The sequence below is a fragment of the Lipophrys pholis genome, assembly GCF_963383615.2.
Source record: "Lipophrys pholis genome assembly, chromosome: 1".
Lineage (NCBI taxonomy): Eukaryota > Metazoa > Chordata > Actinopteri > Blenniiformes > Blenniidae > Lipophrys > Lipophrys pholis.
Window position 1 is genome coordinate 53,030,560 of NC_137635.1, and position 25,239 is coordinate 53,055,798.

A 25,239-nucleotide genomic window follows, 5' to 3' on the forward strand; every position below is an offset into this window, starting at 1 on the left:
AAACAGAGTTCTGAATCAATGCAGAGGGTTTCACGTTTACACAGCAATGTTCTGAAGACGATGTTTTCCTGTACGGCCACTAGTTGGCACTGTTCTTTTTTTGGGAGAACACAGATATTCTAGTGGACAGAAGACCAAGTTAGATCAATATTACGGTGACTGTCAAAATAAAACTACCAAGTCCCAAGAGAATATAGACTGACATGACGGAGGCAAACATTGTTATTGTTAATCTACTGAGCATGTGGAGAAGAACTATTTACTACGGCAGTGGTGCACGTGTGCAGTAGCAGCGTTTCTGCCATGAAGCCAGAGTGTTGACTGTGACTGAGGGCCTGTCCACACCAGAACGCTGTTTCTTGTGAATGCATCGTTTTTGGCCCATCATCCACATGGTGAGACCTTTTAGGAGCCCGAAAATTTAAAAAAATATTTTAACACTGGTTCCAGAGTGGGGACATTTTAAAACACCGGCTCGGCTTTGAGGAGTCGATGCAAGACACCCATTTGTGGAAAGCGTTGGATTTCTAGAGTACGAGGAGGAGCAGGAGTATTCTCAGTGTCTTCTTTTCATTTTGTTCCCAGTGCCTTCTTCTGCATTTCAAGTGTATTTGAGTTACAGCGCCCCTAAAGGCCTGGCATATGTACTACAACATGGTGAGCCGTGTGCATAGTGGCGTGTGGACCGATTTTTATTTAGTTTTATTGTTTAAGAACGCGGAGCAGAAAACAAATAGTTTTGGCTCATGTTGGTCTGAGTCGGAGCATTGTCAAATAGTTGCACCATGAGAGCTGAACACCGTTGTTGTGTAAAGTGGGCCTTATTTACACTATAGAATGATCTCCACTGGTAGTTTCTCCTGCAGTGGAAATGAACCAGAGGAAGCAGTTATATTCCTTTACTTGTTAGCGATCCTAAATTGGAAGGTGAAGTCTTTAAGTTTTTCACAGCTCCTCTGCAGTTTTAACTTGCGCAACAAATAGAGTGAATTTAATCGAGCGTCTTTTCTGTTCAGTCTCCATAATGTTTCCGAGGGCAAGTTGAAGACCAGAAAATGGAATGCCAGACAAGCCTATTTCTCTCTGTCATTCAGTGAATCAACAGGCACTAAGCTGAATGGGAAACAGCCTTATTTTCTCTGATCTCTGTGTCTGTCTGTCTGGATGGCACTGGAACAGACAGACTGTAGCTCTCCATGTTTATAGACATGAGGATGCTGTGAACAATGGGGGGAGAAGCCATTGTTACCCAGCATCCTTGCTGTCAAGCCGGAGCCAGGTTGCACCAAAAGCCGCCCTCAGTGTTAAATAAACAGTGTGTCCAGCAGGTGGTCTTCACAGAAAAAGAAAAAAATGATTATATGTGATTACAAAGACCTGAGGGCTGTTCATTTGTTCTCTTTCTCGTTGAACTCGGCCCCTCCAGAGCATTCTGGCAGCTTGTGGTCGAGGAGTTTGCAGGATTTCTTAAATTTTCCGGTGTTATCCGTGTAGGATATTTTCATACAGACGCAACTGAACTCATTTTTTTTATTACTCGGGGAAAAATGACAATAAGGATCTCCCATGTCTCCGAGTTAGACTCCATATTCATCTTAATTGGTGCCTGGCAGGTTCTACAGAATGGAGATGGATTTGAAGTCATTTACTGGAAGTTCTTGACAGGCGCAGTGGAAGAGAACGTGGAGCCCTGCGCCGGCATACATGGCTCTGAAATCATCTGTCAGGATTTAGCATATCCAAGGAGAAGGCTGCCTGTCATCTTCAATGTACATCTAACCGTGCACAAGGCTGGATTTGATCAGGAACTATGTTGTACCCCTGATGTAAAGCACATTCATCAAGTTGATAGTTGGTTGACAAGACCCCCCCCCCCCCCCCCCCCCCCCCCCAAAAAAAAAACCTCACCTTGCCAAGGCAGCCAGGTTTTCCTAATGAGAAGTTTTTGAGCTAAATATAGTGTAAGAGGTTGTTTTTTTTTTTTTTGAATAATGATTTTGCAACGGTCTGTTTTTAAAATGATATTCGTAGCCTGTTTCCACTTAAAATCTATTTGTCTAGATATTCGTCTGTCACGCGCGGTGAGATTTGTAGGTTTTGTTTTGCAAAACAGCGCTGACAAGTACAAGGCTAAGCCAGCTTGATTATCAGTGGAAATCTCCACTCCCAACTTCTTTATTTCCCGTTGAATCAATGTGGCGAACAGCAAGACGTGATTGATAATGATATTGAGATTGATTGTCTAAATCCCTTCCCACAGTTCAAAGTCCCCAAACAGATAGTATATATACATGCAATTCAGTGCAGGGATAGAACTTGGCAGGAGCTGCCAATAGATAAGTGAAATAGGGCCAGAGTGAAAAGGCCTATCAGTCCCTAAGGGGCTTAGCTGCAGGATTCAGAAGCTCTAAACTGGCCGTAGTGAAGGGAGATAGTCGACATTGGTTTTAAATTACCCAAGATTGCCTTGTGGTTTCAGTCTGCAGGGACACGCCAGCAGACAAGATGTTTGCTAAAACAAGTGCAGACATTGAGGCAGATTGGGGCGAAGGGCAGGCCTGCGATTTCCGAGCCCCACAGAACCGGTTGGAAGGCTGGTAATTGCAGAATTGGCAGAGGGGCTAAGGAGGTCTTGTAGCAATGATATCTGCCGCTGGGACTGAAGCAGTGGCGTTGCTTGGAAAGGGCTCAGTATTCTCTCCGGGAGGATATTCTATCAGATGTCATACTAACCACAGCAGGCCATTTTAATGGCCCTGCAGCTCGGATGCTGCCTGGGTGACATAGCATATGTAACTTGAAATTACTGGCCGGGATAAGATCAATATTTATGTGGTGGTTCTGCTAAAAACCTCCAAATCATGTCTCTCTCTCTGCATCACGTCATCTCATGCTTGTAGAATTCACAAATGAGGTTAAAGAAATTATATTTTTGGAGGAATTTGTGTTGTTTTCAGTCATTGTTGACGAGGGATGTCAAACACATTTTAGTTGAGGGGCCACATGCAGTCATACAACCATTTGCTTGGTTGTTTGGCCGAATTGGAGCCTGTTGTAGACTGTTGAACAACATCCAGGATATTATTGATAATTGATCACTGTCTGACTTCATGTCATTTGCCTTGATTCTGTTAATCGTTGCAGAATCTTTCTCCCTTTTTCTACCTTATCTTGATATCGACTGTCTATTATCTACTATTGCTTGATAGATTGAGTGGATCTCACCACTGCTCACCAAATGAAGTTTATTAATCAAAACTATAGTTATTTTGTTCTTCATTTCCTGGGCTCCTTCATATGGTTTCCATTGCGACCTCTCCCTTCCTCTATGCTCTGACCTTGCTTTGTGTCTATATGTTTATGGGTGTAGTAACTCAGACCTGACATAGAGCAGCAGTATCATAAATTACCCTGAAAGGAGAGAGAGTGCCATGTAGAAAAACTGCTGGTGGTGCTGATCAATATTTTGGTATTTAAAAATGTTGCCATGGAGCTTATTTGTCTGTAGAGATGTCGAGATGTTGTTTAGGAAAACAATAATGGTATAAATGAGTTGATCAGGATGAGGGTGTTGGCTTTTGGTACATTCAAACAGAGCCACCCATTAGTACTTGTCTCATAAAGCGTTCAATCCAAAGAAAGCATTTGTTGCTAAATATTCTCTTTTTTTTTTTTTTGAGGATGCTACAAAAGCAATCCGAGTTTCACCAATATCTCTGGGAATTCACAGTTGTAATCCAGAGTGGAGCAATGCACAGCCTTCCAGTGGAGCTGTATTCAAAAACATATTTTTCTTTCATTGCTGTAGCGCACATCTCCTTATTCCTTTTTTTTTTTTGTTGTTGCTCTCACGGTTCTTTCACCGGCATTGAGAGTGGACGACGTGCGTGTAGCACTACAGTACCAAACTTTCACACACACGGCTTTTAATGCCGAAAGTTTACTTTTGTTGCAGGTGCAGTAACAAAAGGCCTTTTAAGTCTGACTTGAAAATCTTTAGGAGAAATTGGCTCCAGCATTGAGGGGTTGGGGTATTGATTCTGGCCTCTGGCTCAGTCCAGGAAAAGATGGATAGATTTCTTTGAAATGCACTCTGCGTGAGAATATAAAGACTATTGTGTGTTCTCGCTCAGGAATAAATTGTTTCATGACATATCTAGGGCCACCTTTTTAGCTTCAAGCTGCTTGCTTCTCTTGAAAGGGGAATGTTGACAGGGTGGAGCACATTCATCTGTACTCCCAGACTACCCACACCTCATAGAAGCTTTTATTGAAAGTTAAATCTCCTTCGGAGAGTTGGCAGCGTCTCGTTGGGATATCTATTTCAGCAGCTGTCGTGCCTGATTATATGGGGGTTGTGCCACACGCTGGCAGCGATATAAACCTCCCGCGGAGACGAGCACTATTATGATGGTATTGACTGATGCTTTCATCTGCATGAACGTGTACAATCTCTTGTATTGATGACGTGCAACATGTGATCAGCGATACATTTCGCTTGTGATTTATGACTCTCGCCGTGGTGCAGCCACACATTTGAGAAAGCTTGTGGTGTTTCGTAATTTCTGTAGAACAAGACGCTGTAATGTTTACCTCGGGACCGAGCGGCTTCACAGCGGGTCAATAACAAGTTGCAGGCGTTATAGGAAAATAACTCCGATGCCGAAGTCTAATGCCAGGGGCCTTGTGTAGCAATCAAAGCAATGCAAATTGATTTATTGCTTGTTCACACCTTGTTACCCTCTTTTAATGATACCCTGTCCTCTTAGCAATGTGTGTTGTCAATGAAAAGGTGCTACAGGTTAGTTTCTCCCTCTCAATGCCACGTCCATGTACAGGGAGTCAGAATATCTACCTGCTAACATTTTCACCTGAAAGCGGTGCGTTTTGGGGGTCTGTTTACAAGACAACGGTGCTCGGGGACCTCGGCTCCCAAGTTGAAATTTTTCGGGAAAATGCTCCAAGTCCATCGTCGTGTCAACATGGGGAATTGCAATTATTTGAAAACGCTCCTTCTCCGCGTAGATGGCGGGAACGCTGCTACTGCACATGCCTACTACTACCACAGTGAAGTTATTCTGCACTTGTGCGAGTCGATGGACAATAAGCACAATGTTTGACTTCAGAGCTTCATGACGCTCAGTCCATATTCTCCTGGGACTTTAATTTTGACAGTCACCATAATAACAATGCAACTTCTGTCTATAACAATGTCCGTCTACTCCCATTGTTAAAGTTCATAGCGTATTGTTCTCTGCGCGTATGTGTGTGTGGTTTCATCGCAGAAACAAACAGCACCCACTAGTGGCCCAACGTGTAAACAACGCTGTTTTCAGCATCTCTATCGTTTCCGTGTAAACACGAAACCTTTCTGAAACGACAAAGTCAAAACGATGTATTTTTACTTGAAATGTTGTTGTGTAAACAGGCCTAAGAGACTATAACCACACAATTTGTTTGGGCTCACCATATTTTAAATGGTAAATGAACTTCTATTTTTCATGATCACCAACCTGCACTCTGTCAGTTCAGGAATGTTTTGATCGGATACTTTGACATGTGGAGAGACTGAGATGATGGTCGAACCACCAACATATTGAGAGTCACAATTACTGCACTAAAATTTGCTCCGATTGTTGTTTGGAAGGGTGAATTGGATGATATTTAGATGTGTGTAGTTAATTTATTGTTTTCAGGTAATATTTCATTACTTCCAGTTAAATTGTGTGCAATCAGACCTGAAGGGCTTTCAATTGTCTTTTGTTTTCAAATAAACTGAAAATCATTCAAAGGAAAGGAGTTTCACAGCGAGTCCTTACCCCTGTCATTTTCCTGATTTATTATTAAAACATAGTGACATTTAGAAGTATAAACTCGAAATGAATCGGGAAATAGGCTCTACTTTCTGCAGTGGAAAGAATCTCCACTCCCACTGACTCGAAATACATTTTGCTCCTCGCCAGTGCCATCGATTTGAATATCAAACACCAATAAAAGTCACCTCTTTGGGTTTTGTTTGAGCCGCGCCATGCTGTGAGAGGAAGGTGGGCGGCACAGGGCGAAGGACCTTGGAACTATTGAGTCAAAATATTGATGGAACGGAGCCAGTTCCCGTGACGCTGCAGCCAAAGACTCAAGTAAATGTTCTCCAAGTTACAACTTGGCAACGCAGACGTTTCTATTTGTTTAGAAAGCAAATTGACTGAGCATGAAGTGCATGCTCTTTTTTTTTTTTTTTCTTTTTTTTTTTTTTTCTTAATAGCAGCCTCCAGTTCTGCACAGTCACTCCGGGGAGGCGGAGGACGACCACAGCCTTCCGGCGATGGACACCGAACAGCTTCAAGTGAAGCATCGGGGAGTTAAGAGTCTTACTCAGGAGCACGTCAGCGGTGCTGAGCTTGTCTTTGGTGTAACGTGTTCAGCCACCTGTTACTGCCGCTTCACATTTAATCAACGCTTGGCGTGACAGGTTGTACGAGGCGGCGCACTCTGCCTTCTATACACTAGGCCGGACTCATTATGAAAACCGCTTCTCCCGAATGGCGGACTGACTCTCACCCAATTATACAGTGGCAATTAACAGCTGTTAACGAATGCTAATGAGCTCGGCATAATAGCCTGAGGGGGAAATGATTGTATGCAAAGTTGAGCGTTTTGTGTGAAGAAAATTATCACATTTTGACACGTTTTTCTTTGATTTGACAAAATAGAGACTCTGAGAATACTGGCTCTACACTGTACCTAAGAGTAGTAAACACTAATAGAAACAATTAGTTGGTAAAATTATGGCCGCATTACTGTGCTATGATTGCGTTAACAGCAGAGCTGGTCAAGACTGGGCCAATCTACAGAAGCACTTAACATACTGCTGGGTTTTACTTTGGGAAACTCATTGTGTTTAATTCTTTTATCGTTTTCCGTAGCAATTAAAATCCGGAAAACTATTAACTACAAAGGATATGGCAACTTCAGACTACATTGAAGTTTTTTTTCTGTTTGTATAAATTAATTTCACTTATATAAGTTTTCCACAGCCCCCAAACTTAATCACATTCACCCATCAACTCAGCAATGGAGGTGCTCAGTCCATCCATTGGGAGCAGTTTGGGGTTTAGTGGAGCTGTGGAATCGAACCTGCAACCTTCCGATTGAGCCAACCAAGCCACAGTCACCATGTTTATATAATGGAGATAGTCAGCAGTGTGGTAATTGCAAAAACTAAAACAAACCGAAACCAAAGCCCTGTTTACACAACATTTTCAAGTGAAAACTTGCATACGTGTGGTTTAATACAAAAACAAACAGCGCCCACTAGTGGCCACACATGAAGACATCATGTTCAGCTTTTCTGACATTTTCGTGGAAACAGACTAATGTTGCTGCGTAACCATGAAACCTTTGTGGAAAAGAAAAGCAAAAACGATGCGTTTTCACTTGAAACTTTGTCGCCGAAATGAGGCCCAAGTAGTGCAAATCTTATAAAATACTAATTTAGGAATTGCAATATAACCACAACTTCCAATATGATAAGTTGAGATAAATCGCTCTCGCTCTCTCTGGCACATGCTAAAAGTTAGGCAATGGAACTGTTTAAGATAAAACTTGAAGAAAAAAAACCTCCAGCAAACATTAAAAAGGATTTATTCATAATAATGGTTCCATGTGTTACTATCGTCAATTTTAATTTTTTGTTGTGCTTTATCTACCTGTTTACTAATTGGTCTGGTTCCAGCTGACCAGATGAGAACAAACTTACCCTTAATATATGTATACAATATTTAATTGAAGTCAAACCACCTGAAGATGCAGTAAAAGCAGGATTGGGTAGTTTGACCACAGAAACATTTGAGTTTTCTTTCCCACACATTAGCAAAAGACCGTCCTGTGTAGTCTATATTTCTTTTTATCCTCTCAGAAGCAAGTCTTGTTTCTTATCTTCCATATTGACAATATATCACTATCCTCTTGTGTGTCTGTGCGTATTGATGTCTAACATACAGGAAGAGCACGGGTGTTGGCTCGACCTCGATAATCTGATTTGACAATATATTTCTGTCCAACAATGCCCCAACATTTGTTTTTATTATTTTTATACACCCTGGAAGGCACTCCCCCCTCAAAAAAACAAACAAAGCAACAAATCTATCATCCACCGTTGGCCTGTGGAGCCAGGTATTAATTATGCTGTGTTCTCCTCATTTGGCCACTCATTTGCACATGTACTGTAAATGTCAGCGGAGAGATAAATGAGAAAACAAAAACCCCGGCTCATAGCCTTTATGCAGCAGAATGTCAGGGGGAGCTTGTAAGAGATGAGATATTAGTTTTGGCCTGGCATGGATCCTGGCTCACAGGACATTCCCCGATCGCAATGAAAACTGTACGTCATCCGTGTTTAGAAACTTATTAGCAGCGTGCCAGCAAACATTCTCAGATTCGGATTCACTTCTGGCAACAAGCGGGATAATATAATGTACATCTGCTCTCAATCGCGGCGTCGTGTAATCGTGTATCTGAAGCATCGTCTCTCGACTTCATGATCTGCCTTCCCTGAAAACAACCAGCCTAAGTGGAAAAGCTATCTTTTTATTTTGCCCTTCTTTACCCAGCAGGAACTCCTTTCCACCACATATTGTTCTAGCATTTTTTATTTTTTATTTTGGTAGATTTATGACTGAATTGAAAAGCACTTCAGGGGGAAAAAAAAATCTTAACTCTCACATTCTCTGTGTGGCCTTTAAGGTGCGAGGAATAAAGGGGTATTTGTATTAATCGATGACATGCCAAGCCTGGTTGAAGCCTGGCCCTAATGGTTGCTTGCTGTCATTTTGCAAGCAGCTTGTAAAAAGGATTAGAGTGGCTCTGCGGAGTGAGGGCGCATGAACAGCAAAGTTCTGTGGTCTGCACAGGAAAATAAATCAATTTATCCCTGATGGTGGTGCAGTTTGGGAACATAATGCCTAACGATGATGGAGTTTGGACACTTCATACTTGTCATTGTGAAATTGGACTGCCGTGTTGCTAATGATGGTAATGTATGTTGTGCCTCGCCTACTACAGTAATCCTTCACTCTGTCTCACTTAAATGCATCTCATTGTCTGGCATATTGCATTATGAATACCGCCAGGACAAAAAGGGGAGAATTTAATTTATACGTTCATTCATTTGAGCAGCAAGTTAATGGAAAACCTGTATAACCGTATGAATTTCTTCCTTCTGTCGCAGGCGATTGTAACTTCGAGAAGCCGCTGGCGGCGTGCGGATACAGCCAGGGCCGAGACGACGACCTTGACTGGGAGCAGGCCAGCGCGCGAGAGAAGTCGTCATCAGATCCGTGGATGCCCTCAGGTAAGGGTGGCCAAGATGAGAAACGATGGTCTCTCCTCCGCGGACCCGTGGCAGGAATACGTCGCGTCGCTCCACATTTTGACACTGTCTGCTTTCCGTCTGGAGCCTCGTCTCCCCTGAACAATGGGTCCACTTACGTAAAGGATTATTTATTTTTTTATCGACAGTGATTAACCTCTCTCTTTTCAAATATTGACCATGGCCTCGTTTGCAGGAGTAATTCAATTTAATATCCACTGAATGTACATTCAAATCGAGAACATTTGGGGGAAAAAAAGATCAAAAGACAGAAGAACTAATGCTAATGACATGAAAATAGTGGATGCTATTCACCTCAGATGTACGCTACATGGTGATTAGGAATATTCCACAGATGCAGCTAATTTGACAGCATATTTAGATGAAGAATTCTTATCCGTTTTGTTTTTGTTTTTTTTCACTTCAGATGAAATTTATCACCGACTGGCCGGTTTTAGTCCGATACTTCAGGCAAAACATTTTTGTGATTAAGCTTCAAGTCTGACTCTAATTGGAATATAGTGCTTAGTGTTGCCTTCTTATGAATAATTTCATTACTAGAATCTCGTAAACATGTATATCGGCTACCATTTTAAGGAGAAAACACGTTTCCCACATAGATTCAGTGGTAGTTTCATGACCTGATACAGATCTTTGGGTCATTTACATGAGCTCAATTTTGTTTACACAACATCTCCCAAGGTTTTTTGATTGATTGATCTATTTATTTATTTGGAACAAGTAAAAAAAAAAAAAAAAAACCAACATAACTAACAGAATAAAAACAGAAAATAAAAACATCAAAATTTTCAGCATTGAACGTGTCTCTGCACACCCACCCACGTTGGAACGTGGTGAATGCTGAGGTTTTGTGCACGTCACAGGGCGATGCAAATGTGGGCTAAAAATATGACAGGAAAACTTTGGGATACGCTGTCCGTCAAAAGTCACCGTTTTCTTCATGACTCATTGTACATGTGTCAAGGTGTATGTCACCACTTTTGAACCTAATGTGGGCAACGAGCAATCAATAATACATCGGTCTCAAAAACGTTGAAATACCTGCTATGATTGTGAATGGACATGAGCATATGGATGTGTTCAGCGCAGCTCTGTAAAGACACACGTGAAGTTTCGAGCAGATTGCAGCATGTAGAGCAGAGTTACGCATCACTTCCTGTTTCATGGTGAACCATCAGATATTCATTGGACCACCAAGGCCACGCCCTTTGCGATTATAGTCACATTTCCATACGTTTTCATGAGGAAGGCCTGTTGTATATACTGACCAGAGTTCAGGTCTCCAGGGTTTACCAGCTAGGAGGATTGTCTTTCACGCGTTTCACAAAATGGTGGACTTCCTGTTGGCGTCAGAGCATGGGTGTCAGTGACATTTTATTGCGGCCCGAAGTGCTGCATATGCCTACCAAATTTCTTGGACAAAGACGAAATGTGTTCAACGTGTTGTCCATTTTAGATGTCACAAATATGAAAACAGTGTCGGAGGCGCCATGGAGCCAGCTTTTCACCACTTCATGAATGACGTAATCCATCTGTGGTATGTGCTAATCTGTGTTTACGTGATCAAAAAGGAGCAGGACGAAGTACAAACTGAAGTGGAACTCTTTGAAAACACAGCGGTGGAAACGAGCGACAACAGAACTTTCTAGAAGCGCAGAAATGTGATTTCATTACACAAACCAACGGCACCCACTAGTGGCCCCCACAGGAAAACATCGGTTTCAGTATTTCCGCTGTTGTCATGTAAACGGACATCGTTTTCAAAACGTTGCGGTTTAAACCTGAAACCTTTCTGAAATGAAAATCCGAAAACAATTTTATCATTTGAAACATTTTCGGGTAAACGCGGCCTTATTGGGTTTTATTTTTTTTGTTTTTAACCCAAGTACTCTGATCCATTTTAAATTAGGAGGCCTATCTGTCAGCCACATATTGAAATTCATTAAAATGCTTTCCCTGCATTTTGTGTCTGTCGCACACAATTTGTCTCTTTAATGTTCCATTGATCGCTTTTCATTTGATTTGAAATGCAGAGATATCACCGCCACTGAACAGAAGGCACCTAAGGAATTAGACTAATGGAATGACGCTTTCTTTCTTTCTATCTTTTTTTCTTTTTCTTATAACAGAGGTAGCGTTGCAGACTAATGGATATTGTTTTCCTTCCCTATCTGACGCCTAATCTCACAAAGGCTGCATCACAGATAGATTGCACCGGGACCCCCGGTGACAGAGGGGGGAATTAATTAGCGAGCCCTCACTAATTTTAAGCAGCCAGCGCCCAGACCTGTTTGTGTGTACATCAGGGTGATGTGTGTTGAACTGCCCCGGAGAAATTAGTTACCGGGGGGGGGTGGGGGTGAATGTCTCCTTTATTCATTGCAATTGATTAATGTAGGGACACGCGGAGGCTGGGCTAAAGGTTACAGTGAAATCCAGAAAAGACTTGACCCACAAATTAACACCTTGCGCTCGGTCTAAATTTAACATATCTGATTAAAATCCCATGTCTGCTTAAGAGGCGTCGCTGATTGTGCTTTTCCGGGCCTGAGCACACTTCAGACGGGCTTGTTGTCGGTCTGTGCGTCTTGGGTTGTGCGTAATTAACAGGTTGCAGCACTTTCTCCATTTCACCACGTGAGCACTCAACCTGCTGTGTGAAATTGTAATCTCCCCTCTTTGACCACACTGAAAGGGATGTGAAATGTAGTGTGCTTGACGGGTGAAATTGTTTTACGGCTGTACGAGAGGGGGGTTGATGGGTAAAAAAAAAAAATGCATTTAGGTGAAAGGCACACTGGTGGAAAAGCTATCTCACCTCTGATTGCTGTCGTACACTCAACCCGCACTTATGAATCTTCACAAAACGACCTTATCATACTCATGGAACAGATTGTTATCCTACCTGGTGTGCCAGGATGGAAATGAAATTGAAGTAGGCTCAGCTCGGAGAACAGAAGGCATTACTACCTCAAACACTGTTAGAATTGCTTGTAGACAGTATTTGTCTAAAACGGTGCGTCCTTAATGTCACTGCGATTTAAACGGTGATTGAAGTCTTCCCGACCCTGGAAGAGTTTTCCAATAGAATCCGCCTACATGTTTAAATATCCAGCTCTCGTATAAACTCTGTATGCAGTCCATCGCTTCACAAACTGAACTATATCTAGATGATAGTAAAAAAAAAAAGAAAAAACACTTATTCAGAAGTGTATTTTTCCTCACAGTCTTGGAATTGAAGTTGAGCTGTTAGGCAACACGTTTTACAGCGTTTATCATCATCGATGCCGTATCGCAGTTATGGCGAACAGGTGTTGTGCGAGCACAGGATGTAAAAACAATCGCAGCGTTGTTCCTTTCAGTACTATATTTATAATATAAATCTATAGGTATGTAGCTATCCATCAATCCAGCCTCAATACTCACATTAAAGTGAAGTTTTAACTGGAAACCGGCCAAACCAAGGAAATTGTAAAAATTTCAAAGAAAACATTCCATTTTCATATGAATTTCTGAAGAGTAGCGAACAAAAAAACCCGAGCTGAGACATCAGTGACGCTGCCATGAAAGCCAGTGACCTTGTTGCTCTCAAACTGGCCTCCAAGCCGTGCTGTCAGGGTGAGTTTGTAAAAACCTCCATAAATTAACAGCTATAGGGGAAGTTTTTTGGACATTTGACATTATTTTGCACCAGAAGGTTTGATTTAAAATTGGCTTCATGTTGAGATTGTAGTCATTTTCCGCAGTAAGTGTTTGGTTTTGTGAAAAATATAGGCATAGACATTCAACAAAGAAAAGCGTTGAAGTTTAAATTTATTTCACTAGTCCAGTCCCTTTCGGATGAAAATGAATAGTATGTGGCCTCTGAACTAAAATATGACACAAACGCCACATCTTCACACAGAACATGCAAACTCAAGTCTGGAATGGAAGGATCACTCCATTATATTCATGCGTCACAACATAAGGGAAATCAAAAGCAGACATTTAATGTAAGTGCATCGTCAGTGTGGTAAGTGAAGGATTCACACATGTGGACATTCCCACGAAGCTCCTGCTCCAGTCAAAGAGTGAATACCCAATCCCACAAAGCCTGTAAATAAGGAATACCAAAAGGGGAAAATGTAATGAAGCGCAATGTGAAAAACAAGCCCTTTGGTCGCCCGACGGAGAGACGCACATCGCCTGATACTCTTTGTTGTTTCATGACGATGCGCTCCCTTCCTAATTGCCACGTCTGGATGGAGAGTGGCCTTGTTTATCCCGCCGCGCTGCACTGATTGCATGCTTTGGCTCCTTTTAGGACGGTTCAGCCCAGTTCTGAGGCTCCGCGTGTCTGCTTGGCCACTCCCCAGCGTGTCCCTCTCCCAAGCCAACTGGAGAAACCCCAGGCAGAAGTGTCACTGTCCTTCCTGTTATTACAACAGCAACAACAAAAAAAACCCAGTCTCATCTGGCCTGGCTGGCGATGATAAAACCATCTCAGCCAATACTCCATCAGCTTTGGAGGAAGGGGTTGGATTCGCTTCTGAAATAATGAGGGACTGGCTTGTTTCAATTTTTTTTTTTTTTAATGAAAATTACATGATAAAATCTTAAGATTTTATGTTTTAGATATTTTTTAATTGTCAGAATAATTGATAAAGCTGGTTGGTGATGTGGTGCTGTGGAAGTGTCCATATGCTGTTTTAAGTGAGAGCCCCAGCTGCTGCAGAGGCCGCCTCTCCTCTCGCGGTGTCACGACGCTGCCAATGTGAGGCTGCCGCTCCCCCGAGACTCATTCTGGGGAATAATGGCAAGAGGAGGAGAAAGAAGGTCCTCTAACTGAGATTAATTAGGCTTTTTGTGTTTTGCGAGATACAATAGGAAATGCAGCTCCGGCTAAATGACTTATTGTTTCATACTCAATGTCTGCATTAAATATGTTGCGGGAGTGAAATTGAATGTTTTGTCTTGTGTTGTACGAGGCCTTTGTGTTGGTGGCGCGTCCTTGGACGATAATGACACCTAAACAATGGTGAAGGATTGGCAGGATGCGGCTTCTTCACAGGGTAACGGCGATCCTCTCTCATTTTGGTTCTTTTGATCCGGGTTCATACTCGGTATTAAACCCGGAGGGGGGTGTCTTTTTTGGAGAAGTTGGCTGCTGCGTGTCGATAAGACCGATCACCTTAAAAGACAAACCGTTGACCCTCTTGACCATTTGATTCGGGAGGTACTGAACTGACCGGTGGACAACAAGCATCCGGTCCTCTGTGCTGTGGAGATGAAAGGGGAGAAAGCAAACCACTTAAAATATGAGAGCACCCACTGACTGAAGGACGTCAGAAATTTAATCAGAATTTAAATCACATCAGCAAAAGATGGGATTTAGTGTTGTGGGGAGGGAGGTGGGTGGTGGTGGTGGGGGTGGGGGGGGCACACCACATTGTGAAAATAAGCTAATTGCTTTTGAGCCATTCACGACTACGCGTGAAAATCGCGCCTTGCGCAGCTCTGGCAAGGTTGCGGGGTTAAGGAGAAGCTCCATTATACGATTAGGGGTCAGAACGGAACAACAAATTGCGGCGCCTGATCAATCATGAATAAATTCCTGGATGCCAGAGTGTGAGATTACCGATTCACTCATGTTTGTGGAGGTTAGAAAATGTCCTGCGGTCGGTAAAAACAGGTTAGCCATTATGATAAACGGCATTGAGACGACACACTTTACCCGTCATCATGGATGACGGACTGTATTTGCATATAGTGTCTTTTCCGTATCTTGAGCGTGGCGGCTAAGAACAATTAAGCCGATGACTGGTGACTCACGCCAAGATTCTTTGTTGTCTAATGGGTTTGTATCAGGCAAGCGGGCCATTAAGTGACCCATTGATTGCAGCGAAGCGGCGGTACCTTGCGCTGCATATGAAGATGACATATTAAGCCATTAAGATGTGCTTTTGATTGACGCGCCGAAACAAAAGGAGCCGCCAGGGGAACATAATAAGGGTCAGTTGCTCCACCTGACTAAAGTGACGGGGCCGAGACGTGTGCGGCATGACGGATTGGTTTTGGGTGAGTCTGCTTGACTCCGTCAAAGAAACCTGCCAAGTCCGTCACGTGGCGAGCCCAAACTTATTCAGTGTTATTTTTATCGGCCGCCTTTCATGTTTCAAAGGACACAGGGAAAGTTCCTGAAAATTGAGCGGGGGCCACGGCTGCTCACATTAACAGCCTAACCCTCACAGCGAGAGCATTTTTGATTGGTAGCAGACAGTGAGAATAGCCCTGTCTTCATTGACATTTCCGAAGCGGCAGCGGTGCTTTTCTGCGGTGGTGACCTCTGTGAATTTTATTAGCAAATGAGACCTGGAGGGTTTGGGTTTAAAGAGCGGCCCTTCATTCTGATTTCCCCCCACATAATGATTTTCACAGAGTTCAGGACCTGAATGGAGGAGAAATAATGAGCGCTAGTCATTATTGCAAATTATATCCTCTGCTCAGTCCATCACTCACCTCCTAATTAATCTAAATACCTTCAGCCTTATAGACTTTGATGATTAGGATTAGACGCTACCGTATTTGTGTGAACTGAATCATAGACAGTATTCCCAATCAGGTGACTTTCCTATCTTTGAAAGAAAAGGAGGCGGTGAATCCACGTCACCTGGTCGTTCATCGTGCATGTTCCCACTGTGCAGTGCATTTTATTTGTTTACTCTGGTTATGTAAAAGCTGCCAAAACATGGAAATGTAAATTCAACAGACATGAAGCTTCATTTGACATTTGTCTCAGGACACTGTTGCATCTCCGCCAGCCTGGAGCCTTCCCCTGATTCCTACAGTGATCACACATCACAGGCTCCGCTGACTTTCTCGCAGGAAAGTAGGGCATCCTTTAATATCGTCAAAATACTGAAAACCTGTCATTTCTAAATTGGGTGTCATTGTTTCTAAAAAAAAAAAAAAAAAAAAAAAAAAAAAAGTTGTACTTTGCAACACTTTCAGTTTTTAACCATGATTTAAATATTTTTTCTTTAGTGATTAGCAGTTTTCCATCAGAGCCCAGTCTTAACAGAAGGGACTGTTTCTTCCCTCTTGGACTGACAAAAGCTGTGGCCAACTCCGAGCCGCCCTGCTCTGCCAGTGGAGTGAGCTGCCGGGGCGAAGGATTAACCTGATGGAAGCTTTCCCCTGGAGTACGTCCACAGTTGTCTCTGTATTGCTCATAATACCATTAAACCATTAAGTCTGCCATTTTGGATTACTTGTGGTAAAACTGCTTTAATTCGGTTCGCCACTAATGGGGACAGGATACACTTGAAATTCAGTTGGAGAGTTATGTTCTCGATAAAATCAGCAAAATAATGGCAGAAGTCGTTGTAAGTTGTGAGATCTGACCAATCATGAACACTGTGAGATTTTTATCCTGGTTGAATTTTTTATTCATTTATTGTAATCACCACTGATACTCTGGTGCAGAATCAATGTAAAGGTCTCATAGTATCATTTCCTACTCGAGCAGTGATCCCTTCAACCACAACAGCGTCGATGTATGTAGCATCGGCAGCAGGAACAGTTCATCCCGACTCATTCATTTTTCACACCGGTCTCCATGTTCTCCACATACAGCCATCATTGTAATGGAAGGTGAAGGTGGCCTACATTGGAATAATAATAAATCTGTTCCTTTTGAATACCTTAGACAATAGCCAAGCCCTGGCCTTTACGGAGTTGCAGAGACAGGCTTAGAGTGCGTCGAGAGCTCTCTATTTTTAATTGGTCTTGAACAGGCCATTGTTAAGGCAGAGGAGATAGAGAAGGAGGAAGAGGGCGAGAGGGAGAGCGAGAGAGAAAACACCCTTTTGCATCACTAGCACATTAGCCCAGCACTAACACAGTGTCATTATAATTTGCTCTTAGTCTCACTGGCTAATTAGCTTGTCATGGTGCAGCAGGTCCTGCAGAGTATGTGGTCATTAGGCTCGGAGAGCATCGAAACTGAATGACAATCAGTTGTTCTCCAGTCATCCTCTTCACTTCTATTAGACGGTAACAATGGCAGCGTGATGAGGTGGCACACTGTCACTTTAAACAGTGTGCCTCTACATTTTATGGTGGTCAATAATGAGGAAGGGAGTCCAGTTTCCACAGCCTTGTTTTGTTGGGGTTCACAAGTCCAAATCAAGACAATTTGTGGATCTCAAACATGATGGCAGAATATATACAGTTGAGAGATAACATCGAGCACTGACTGTCAGCAAAAAGACTATATTGTTAGATTGGAACGATAAAGGCAAGATTTTAGGGCCAAATCTACTTACCGATCATTAAACCCTCGAAAAACTAACTGCATTCTCCAACAACAGCTCCGAATCCTTCGATAAAAACCTGCTCATTTATATGATACCTTCAACCTTCTTGACATCAAGCTACCAAACCAGACTGTTTGTCAGACTCGGTACATTGTGAGGTGATGTATAATAACGACTGCAATATAATAATCTGCCTTCAGTTCCTTTGTTTTTTTTGGTACAAGTGATGACGACGCAGACAAACAGATTCTCTGAGACCTTGACGAGACGGAAATAGGGCTGAACGATTAATTGCATTTGCGATAATATCGCGATATGATAAAATGGGATTTTCTAATCTAGTGATTTGACTGCTCACGTGATCTGGTCACATGACGACTTGCTGCGTCCTGCGCGTGTCATCTGCCCACTTTGCCCGAATGGGCTAGTGGTTTTTAGGGATGGAGCCGATCCGATCCGGGATCGGGTTCCGATACCAACATAATTCACGGATCAGAAATTTCCGATCCAACCTGCGGAGATTTCTGATCCATGAAGCCTCGTCTGCTTCACTCCTCTTCATATTTTGTCAGAACATAATTTACAATCATTCTTACTTTGCCGTTGTCATTAATCTTAAAAGAATCTCCAAACCGCCGACATCGCTCGTCGCCTCTTGCGTACCTGCGGGGCACGTTGCTGACACATGACCTCACGTAATTACTGTATCTGTACAACTATGAGTACGAGTACTCTGTGCAGTATTGGATCCATTGTCCGATACCGGTATTGGTATCGCTTCATCCTTAGTATTTATATTCACTGATTTTGATAGTCATAGCAACTGCATTACCAAAGCATCATTAAAGGCTACTTACATTGTACCTTTTGTTTTATGTATATTTCATAAATGAAGTAAAATAAAAAAACATGCTCCTGGAGGGATCCAATATTTTCATCTGTAATTACCAACAAAGAGCAGTGTTCTGCATAAATCTTCTGTGCAACACTTGTCACAACATGGCTGTTTGAAAGGAATCGTAAACAGCCTGTTTTAATCATAGAGGAAAGCAGCGGTGCCGGCGTCTTTGTAACACGAGCCTCGACTGAACAATTCATCAACTGATTATTAGTGCCGGTTCACATCACACCAGGGGTTGCAGGCGCGTCAAAGGAGGTTGGAAAAAAAAAAAAATAGTTCTGGGCACCTGAGCAGATGGCTGGATGTTATTAAGGAGACCTCTTAGTCCTCGTACAGACGAGCCCGATTGAGGCTTGGACAAGTAAGTGCCTGAAAGTCAACTCATCTCCTGTACCTTCTTCGTGTACTTTACACAACTTCCTGCCTGCCCTCAGAAATAATTACCCCCCCAACACTTGAATCAGACACGAATGTGAATAATACATTACAAAAGCTCTGGGAGAACAACGCTATTCTCTTCAAAGTGCTCATGCTGTGCAGAAAAATCAATATGCAACATTGGAAAGACACAGTGTTGAATTAAAGTCATTCCATGGCTGTAAACACTTGAGAAAAACAAGACGTGGTGCACCGAGTGGTGCAGTGGTAAGAGTGGCGGCGGACCAGGCACCGGGTCAGAGGTTCAAACCCTCTCCTGGTTGTGTTTTTGGAGCAATTAAAGTGTGGAAAGGCCATGAGGTGTAATCAGATATATGTTACAATAGTGGAAATCATCGAACAGGAATTTGCTGAATCTCATCGATATGGCTAGAATTTTTCTTCATCACAAACTCCACAATCTGCAAGTTATTTGATCTTTTCAGAAACTAATTCATACAGTTTCACCAAAAAAACTCCCTGCATATTCAGCCTCTGATCATTACAGCCATCGAGCTCTGTGGTGGTGGAGCCGTGTCACCTCCATGATACCGGGAGTCCAATCCGGAACGCGAGATTAAGTTTTCCAGATAACTTTAGTTATGTTGTGTGAATCAGTTCAGCTGAGCAGGATTACTTATAATTAAGATAATTTCTAGAATTTGAGTTATTCTGATCATATTATGAACGATCCTGCTATATTTCGAAGCTCCCGCTACATGTGGCCAAATGTTTCATGTCTTTGAAGATGTAAATAGTGTAATATAAATCCACTTTGATCTCTAAGTTGTAAAGCACATGTTGAACTGAGGCCTGATATTATTTAAATTGCAGTTCTTGGATTTGGATGTCAGGTTTGAAATCACTTTAAATGTTTGGTTTTGTTTTAGGGAAAAAAACTAAATAACCTCAAAAAACAGAGCATTTGAGTTTTAGTTCTTTATACATTATTATTCACTGGTCCGACCCGCTTGAGTTCAAATTGCACTGCGTGGCCTCTAACCTAACATGAGTTTGACACCCCTGTCTTATACTGCAGAAATGTTCTTATTCTTCTTTTTCTATTACTTGTAGTGCCTTAAAATGAAAATCAGAAATGTGCTGTATGCCAAAGGTGTCGAAACCTTTTTAATGAGATTTGATAATGTGGCTCCACTGATTAAATTACTAAAAATTGTCTCTTAAAGAGTGACAAAGCGTTTCAATTTTTTCACGGTGAGTGAACTGCTTTCTTGCTGCTTTGAATTGTATATTATAGGAACGACTTATTTTTTTTTCAAAATAAAGTCAATTTTTATTCTAAATAGTCTAAATAATCTGTTTCAATCTTGCAATGTAAATGTGTTAATATTATTTCCTGCAGTTGGTCCACTGACTGCATATTTTGCATGTTCAGTCATGGAATCAAACTCAGTTGATTTCCAGAAAGGAATTTAAAGGAATTGCTCATTGCATATGTTTGCAAATAGGCACTTCCTTCTAATATGTTATAATTGTGGGGATGGACTTTGGCTGCACCGACTTCATCTGGTCGAGTTTGACTGTTGCCTTCCCCCAACTTCCTTTTAGTAGAAGAAAATGTGTTTGTAAGAGTCAAGATGAAGACTGGACATACGTATATGATCATTGTCACAGTTTTGTGTATTTTATTGGCTGAGCAGGGAGCGTCTCCATGACAACAGACAATGATCTCTGATCTCCTCCATGAGGAGCCTCTCTCACCCGCTTTGTATGGGACATGTTCTTCTGTTTTCTGGGATTTATTTGGAAGCGGTTAACGTTAACGTCCCAAAATCTATTCGACAATTTCATGCAATTCGGGTTAATAGTTTTAGCGAAAAGTAGGTAAAATACATATATACATTAAAAACAATTGATAAATAGATGCAGACAAAAAGTATAACCTTCCGCCCCAACTTTCGTTGTCGAAGGTAAAGATGATGAGTTTTGAACCTGGAACGAGCTGACGAAGCCTTTCTGTGTTGAGTTTGTACGTTAGTTCAGTGCATGTGTAGGTTTTCTCAGGGTTATGTACCACAATCTAATACATGCATTTAACCCAGATATCTACAGAAAATGGATAGTCGTTGGCACAAATGCTTTCAGAGAAGGCAGGATATATCCAGGGCACAGAAACTAGATGAATAGATATTTCAAAGTATTTTTTTTTCTTACTCAATAATATATAAAGTATTTTTTTTTTCCCAAGGAAGTCAGCTGCTTGCGTCTTTTGTTCCACCTCTCAACATGTTCTTGTCTTTAAAACAACAACTGCCTGCACCTGAGTAACAAAGCCTGCGAGGCTGGCTGGGTGTCACTCTGACTCGCTGCTCCCTCTCCTCCTCCTGTTTCATTGTGTAAACATGACAGAAGCCCCACTCATTATCTGAAGCTGGAGACAGATGGAATTGGTGAGCGTTACACGAGCAGCACAACAAGACAAGTGGGCAAGCTCCAGTCATCGATGGAACAAATAGGGTTTTGTGAGAGGCTGTTTTGCCGACACACTCTGGGAACCTAGTCTGCCGATCGAGCTCGTGTTATTCACCCTTTTTAACATTATATCGGAGTGACTCACCTCGTGTTGCATTTAATGTCATGGATTTACATTAAGTGCAGCCCTGCCTTTACATGCTGCAGCACAGAACATTTCTTTTTTTTTTCTCTTTGCTCACACATTGTTTGCCTCACCTCTGAGGAAAATGTGCCTTTCAATCGCCAATAAAAACGTATCGGAACATGAACTCAGTCTCTTGGCCGTGTCTCAAGTGCCGTGCCATCTCATTACCAAGCCAAGCTAAATAAGATGATGACAAATAGAATGTGCAGCTGGCTCTCCTTGAAAGTTAGCCAATATAATAATTCTCACTTGTGTTTTATTGGCGAGAGGGTAGAGAATTAGATTAACCTTTAATATTGAACCAAAGCGCTAAAATCTAAATGGGGCTTTCTTGGCAAATAGATTTTAACTTATTGATTTCTCATCATTTCCCTTTCTCTGCGACATTGAAGGAAAAGACTTCTTTGAAATATGCAGTATTTTTTCAGGATGAGACTTTCCATGCATGTTGATGAATAATGGTGATTAATATGTTGTTTTTTTCCAATGCAAAGTTGAGAACAAACATTAGAATTCACTTCTAATAAAAAAAACCAAGCCCCTATGTAGCTTCCTCCTGCATGTTTAAGATGCATTTCATGCATAATTTCATGCCCAATATGCTGCAGATCTTCCATAAATATAACTAGTTCACATTCAAATGTTATGAACGTCACCATTGCGAAGTTATTACATGTCTTATGGAGTAACTATCTTCACATCAGTCTGCCACTTTTATTCAGAGATCCATTATGTGGCTTTTATTTTTGTCCCTAATTATTGTAAATTAACACATTACATGGTAAAAAGTTTGAAGTTAATGAATCAGTCTGTGGCGTTTACATGCACAGTGGGTGGAAAATGAACACAGAGAAAATATTGTGACCCTTCGTCTATTTTTTACTCTAAAAACTTTTTCTGATGCTCATAATACTGACGTGTTTCTCTTACAACAATTATAATGTACAGGTCATGTGGTGCAATTTGGAAGCAAAGTACATCATGTAGAACGTTCTGATTTTCACATTACTTCAGCAAACTTCAAATATAGAGAACGGCTGAGATTAGTGGTCATGCACTGCGATTCTCACAGTTAGACATGAAAATAATGCTTATTGAGAGCCTTACTTGGTTGGGATGCAACATCTGGAAAACACAAAATCATCCAGAAGCTTCTGTACCTCAATCTGGACCAAATTGCTGACTTAGCCTGGTACAACGTATAGATTCTCATTCAAAGACTTTAAACGTATCTGTCATAAGCTAAACTTTCAATGAGATATTAGAACTGTTGTTGCACTTTATATTTTCAATCATAAGATTGCGTACACAACACAACACTGAGACCTGAGCTCAGATATCAGAGGGGCTGCAAACAGAGCGGGTTTGTAAAAACATGCATACGGCAACAGGTGTTTTGGACATTTCTCTGTATTTTGCACCAGAAGGTTTCATTCAAATTGGATTTATCTTGAGGTCCGAGTAATTTTCTGTAGTAATTATTGTTCTTGTGACAATACAGACATTTTCACCACAGATACTCTGCACCACAACAAGGAAAAGCATTAAAGTTTGAATTTGAAGGTTATTCTGACACTATTTCACAGGTCCGGCCCACTCAAGATAAAATTGGGCTGAATGTGGCCCCTGAACTGAAATGGGTATGACACAACATCTCCAATAACTGATGAGCTCAGCGAATGGAAAAAGAAAATGTTCTACTCTTGAGAAATTTGTTTGGAAAAATCAATACAGTTCTTAACATTTTTACAAAGTGCTTGGTGATTTGGCCGGATTGGAGCTTCTAGTGGTCCGGTTTTGGCCCACTGGCCTTATGTTTTACACCCCTGTATTAGATTGAACAAATATATATGCACATTTCTTTACCTATTGTATGAGAAGATTGTCCATTGTGTGAATGATGTACAACCACAAGCTACGGTTAACAAAACCACGAGTAATCCGATTAAAATCATTCCATTTAAACACTGTTATCGGATTGGTGGTGTCTGATCTGTTATGTTACGTTGCCACGTGATGTAAATCACAACTGGACAATGCAGGTTTGTCATATTCTGATGAAGAAAAATTCATCTTTGGTGTTGCAGTTTCAAAAGAAACTCAACAAGCTTGAGTTTAGTCTAGCCAACTCGTCCATGTTCAATAATGCTGGGTTTCTGGTTGCAGCTGGATGTAGGATTGCGTGTGCATGTCACAACTCGTCAACATCCATTTCCTGAATCGGATGATATTCTGGGTGCATATTAATGTGCTACGTTCATGTGAACGGTGCAATCTGGCGTTTAATCAGATCAAACCTGCAGAAATCTTGATGTCCGCTTCCATTTCCTGTTGCAGGGTCGGCCTTTGTGATGGTGAACACATCGGGGCGCTTCGCGGGGCAGAAGGCTTTACTGCTGACACCCCAGCTGAGGGAGAACGACACGCACTGCGTCATCTTCAACTACTACATCGGAGGCAGGGACAACAGCCACCCGGGCCACCTGAACGTCTATATCAAGGAGAACAACAGTCCCATGGGGATGCCCGTCTGGAACGTGTCGGGTCCAGCCACTCGCTCCTGGGGACAGGTGGAGCTGGCCGTCAGCACCTACTGGCCCAACTTCTACCAGGTGAGGAAGCGGGGTGGAAATGGAGTAATCCTCTGCGCGATGTGTCATTACTTGAACTAGGTTATTCATTGTGAGCAGTCTTTGTAGTTGAGCCAAAGTCATTAAAGCCTTTTCACTGGGTGGAGGAAGACAAATATATTATTTGAGAAGCTCTAAACAATTGCACAATAGCCCATAGAAAACACCCAGGATTATTGATTTCTGGGCCTACCTCTGTATCCATGGTAATCTGTTCTCTCTCCCTACCATCTGAGCCAGTTCTCTTTTTCCAATTCTGAAAACTCATTTTCACTTACCAATGCACATGACTGCTGGCCGGGGCAAGGTGATTTCACACTTGTCTGGCTATTAGTCTTCGCTGGGCTTGTTCCACAAGTCCACCAAATGTTAATTGATGCAGAGAGACCCCTTAACCCCTCCCAATAGGAGCTGTTCCCCTGGTGAATTATTTCATTATGGCCTAGCAGAGCTGGTCCACAGCGGAAGCTGAGGGGAGTCCTCCTGCCTGCTCATCATAGCCACTCTGATAACTTAGTTAACAAGGGACACCGCTGAGCTTGTCTCTGCTGAATGCAGGATGGGAGGTTTAATGAGGGGCACACAGACAAAAGAAGGAAAGTAAGACGGGGGGAGGGGGCAGCAACAGTTGAGCAGAACACAACGTGCTGCAGCTGCCAGTGATGGTTGCTCTTCACTGTTGACAGGACGGTGCCCCTTCTAACATAATGATGCAAATTCATTCTGGTCAGATGTTTTCTGCTTTGACATGAGGAGGAGGATCCTGGCTACACGCCAACGTTTAGAGTGAAAACGCATCAGTTGTTTTGCGTTGTCGTGTCAGAAAAGTGTCACGTTTAAACGGCAACGTTGTGAAAACTGTGTCCTTTCACAAGAAAATGACAGAAACGTAAAATAATATAGTTTTCATGTTGGGCTCCGAGTTGTCGCGGTTTGTTTTTGTAATGACATCACACACACGCATGCAACAGACAACGATACACTTT

At 42.1% G+C, this 25,239-nt stretch overlaps 1 protein-coding gene across 1 annotated transcript in view; it reads left to right on the top strand.

Annotated features, from left to right (window-relative positions):
• The window catches only part of LOC308117024 (receptor-type tyrosine-protein phosphatase mu), a 176,173-nt gene that overhangs the window by 32,378 nt on the left and 118,556 nt on the right, over window positions 1-25,239 (top strand). The window contains 2 exon segments of the mRNA XM_080475615.1: window positions 9,227-9,349; window positions 23,961-24,235. Of these exon segments, the coding sequence (XP_080331741.1) occupies window positions 9,227-9,349; window positions 23,961-24,235 (398 nt within the window).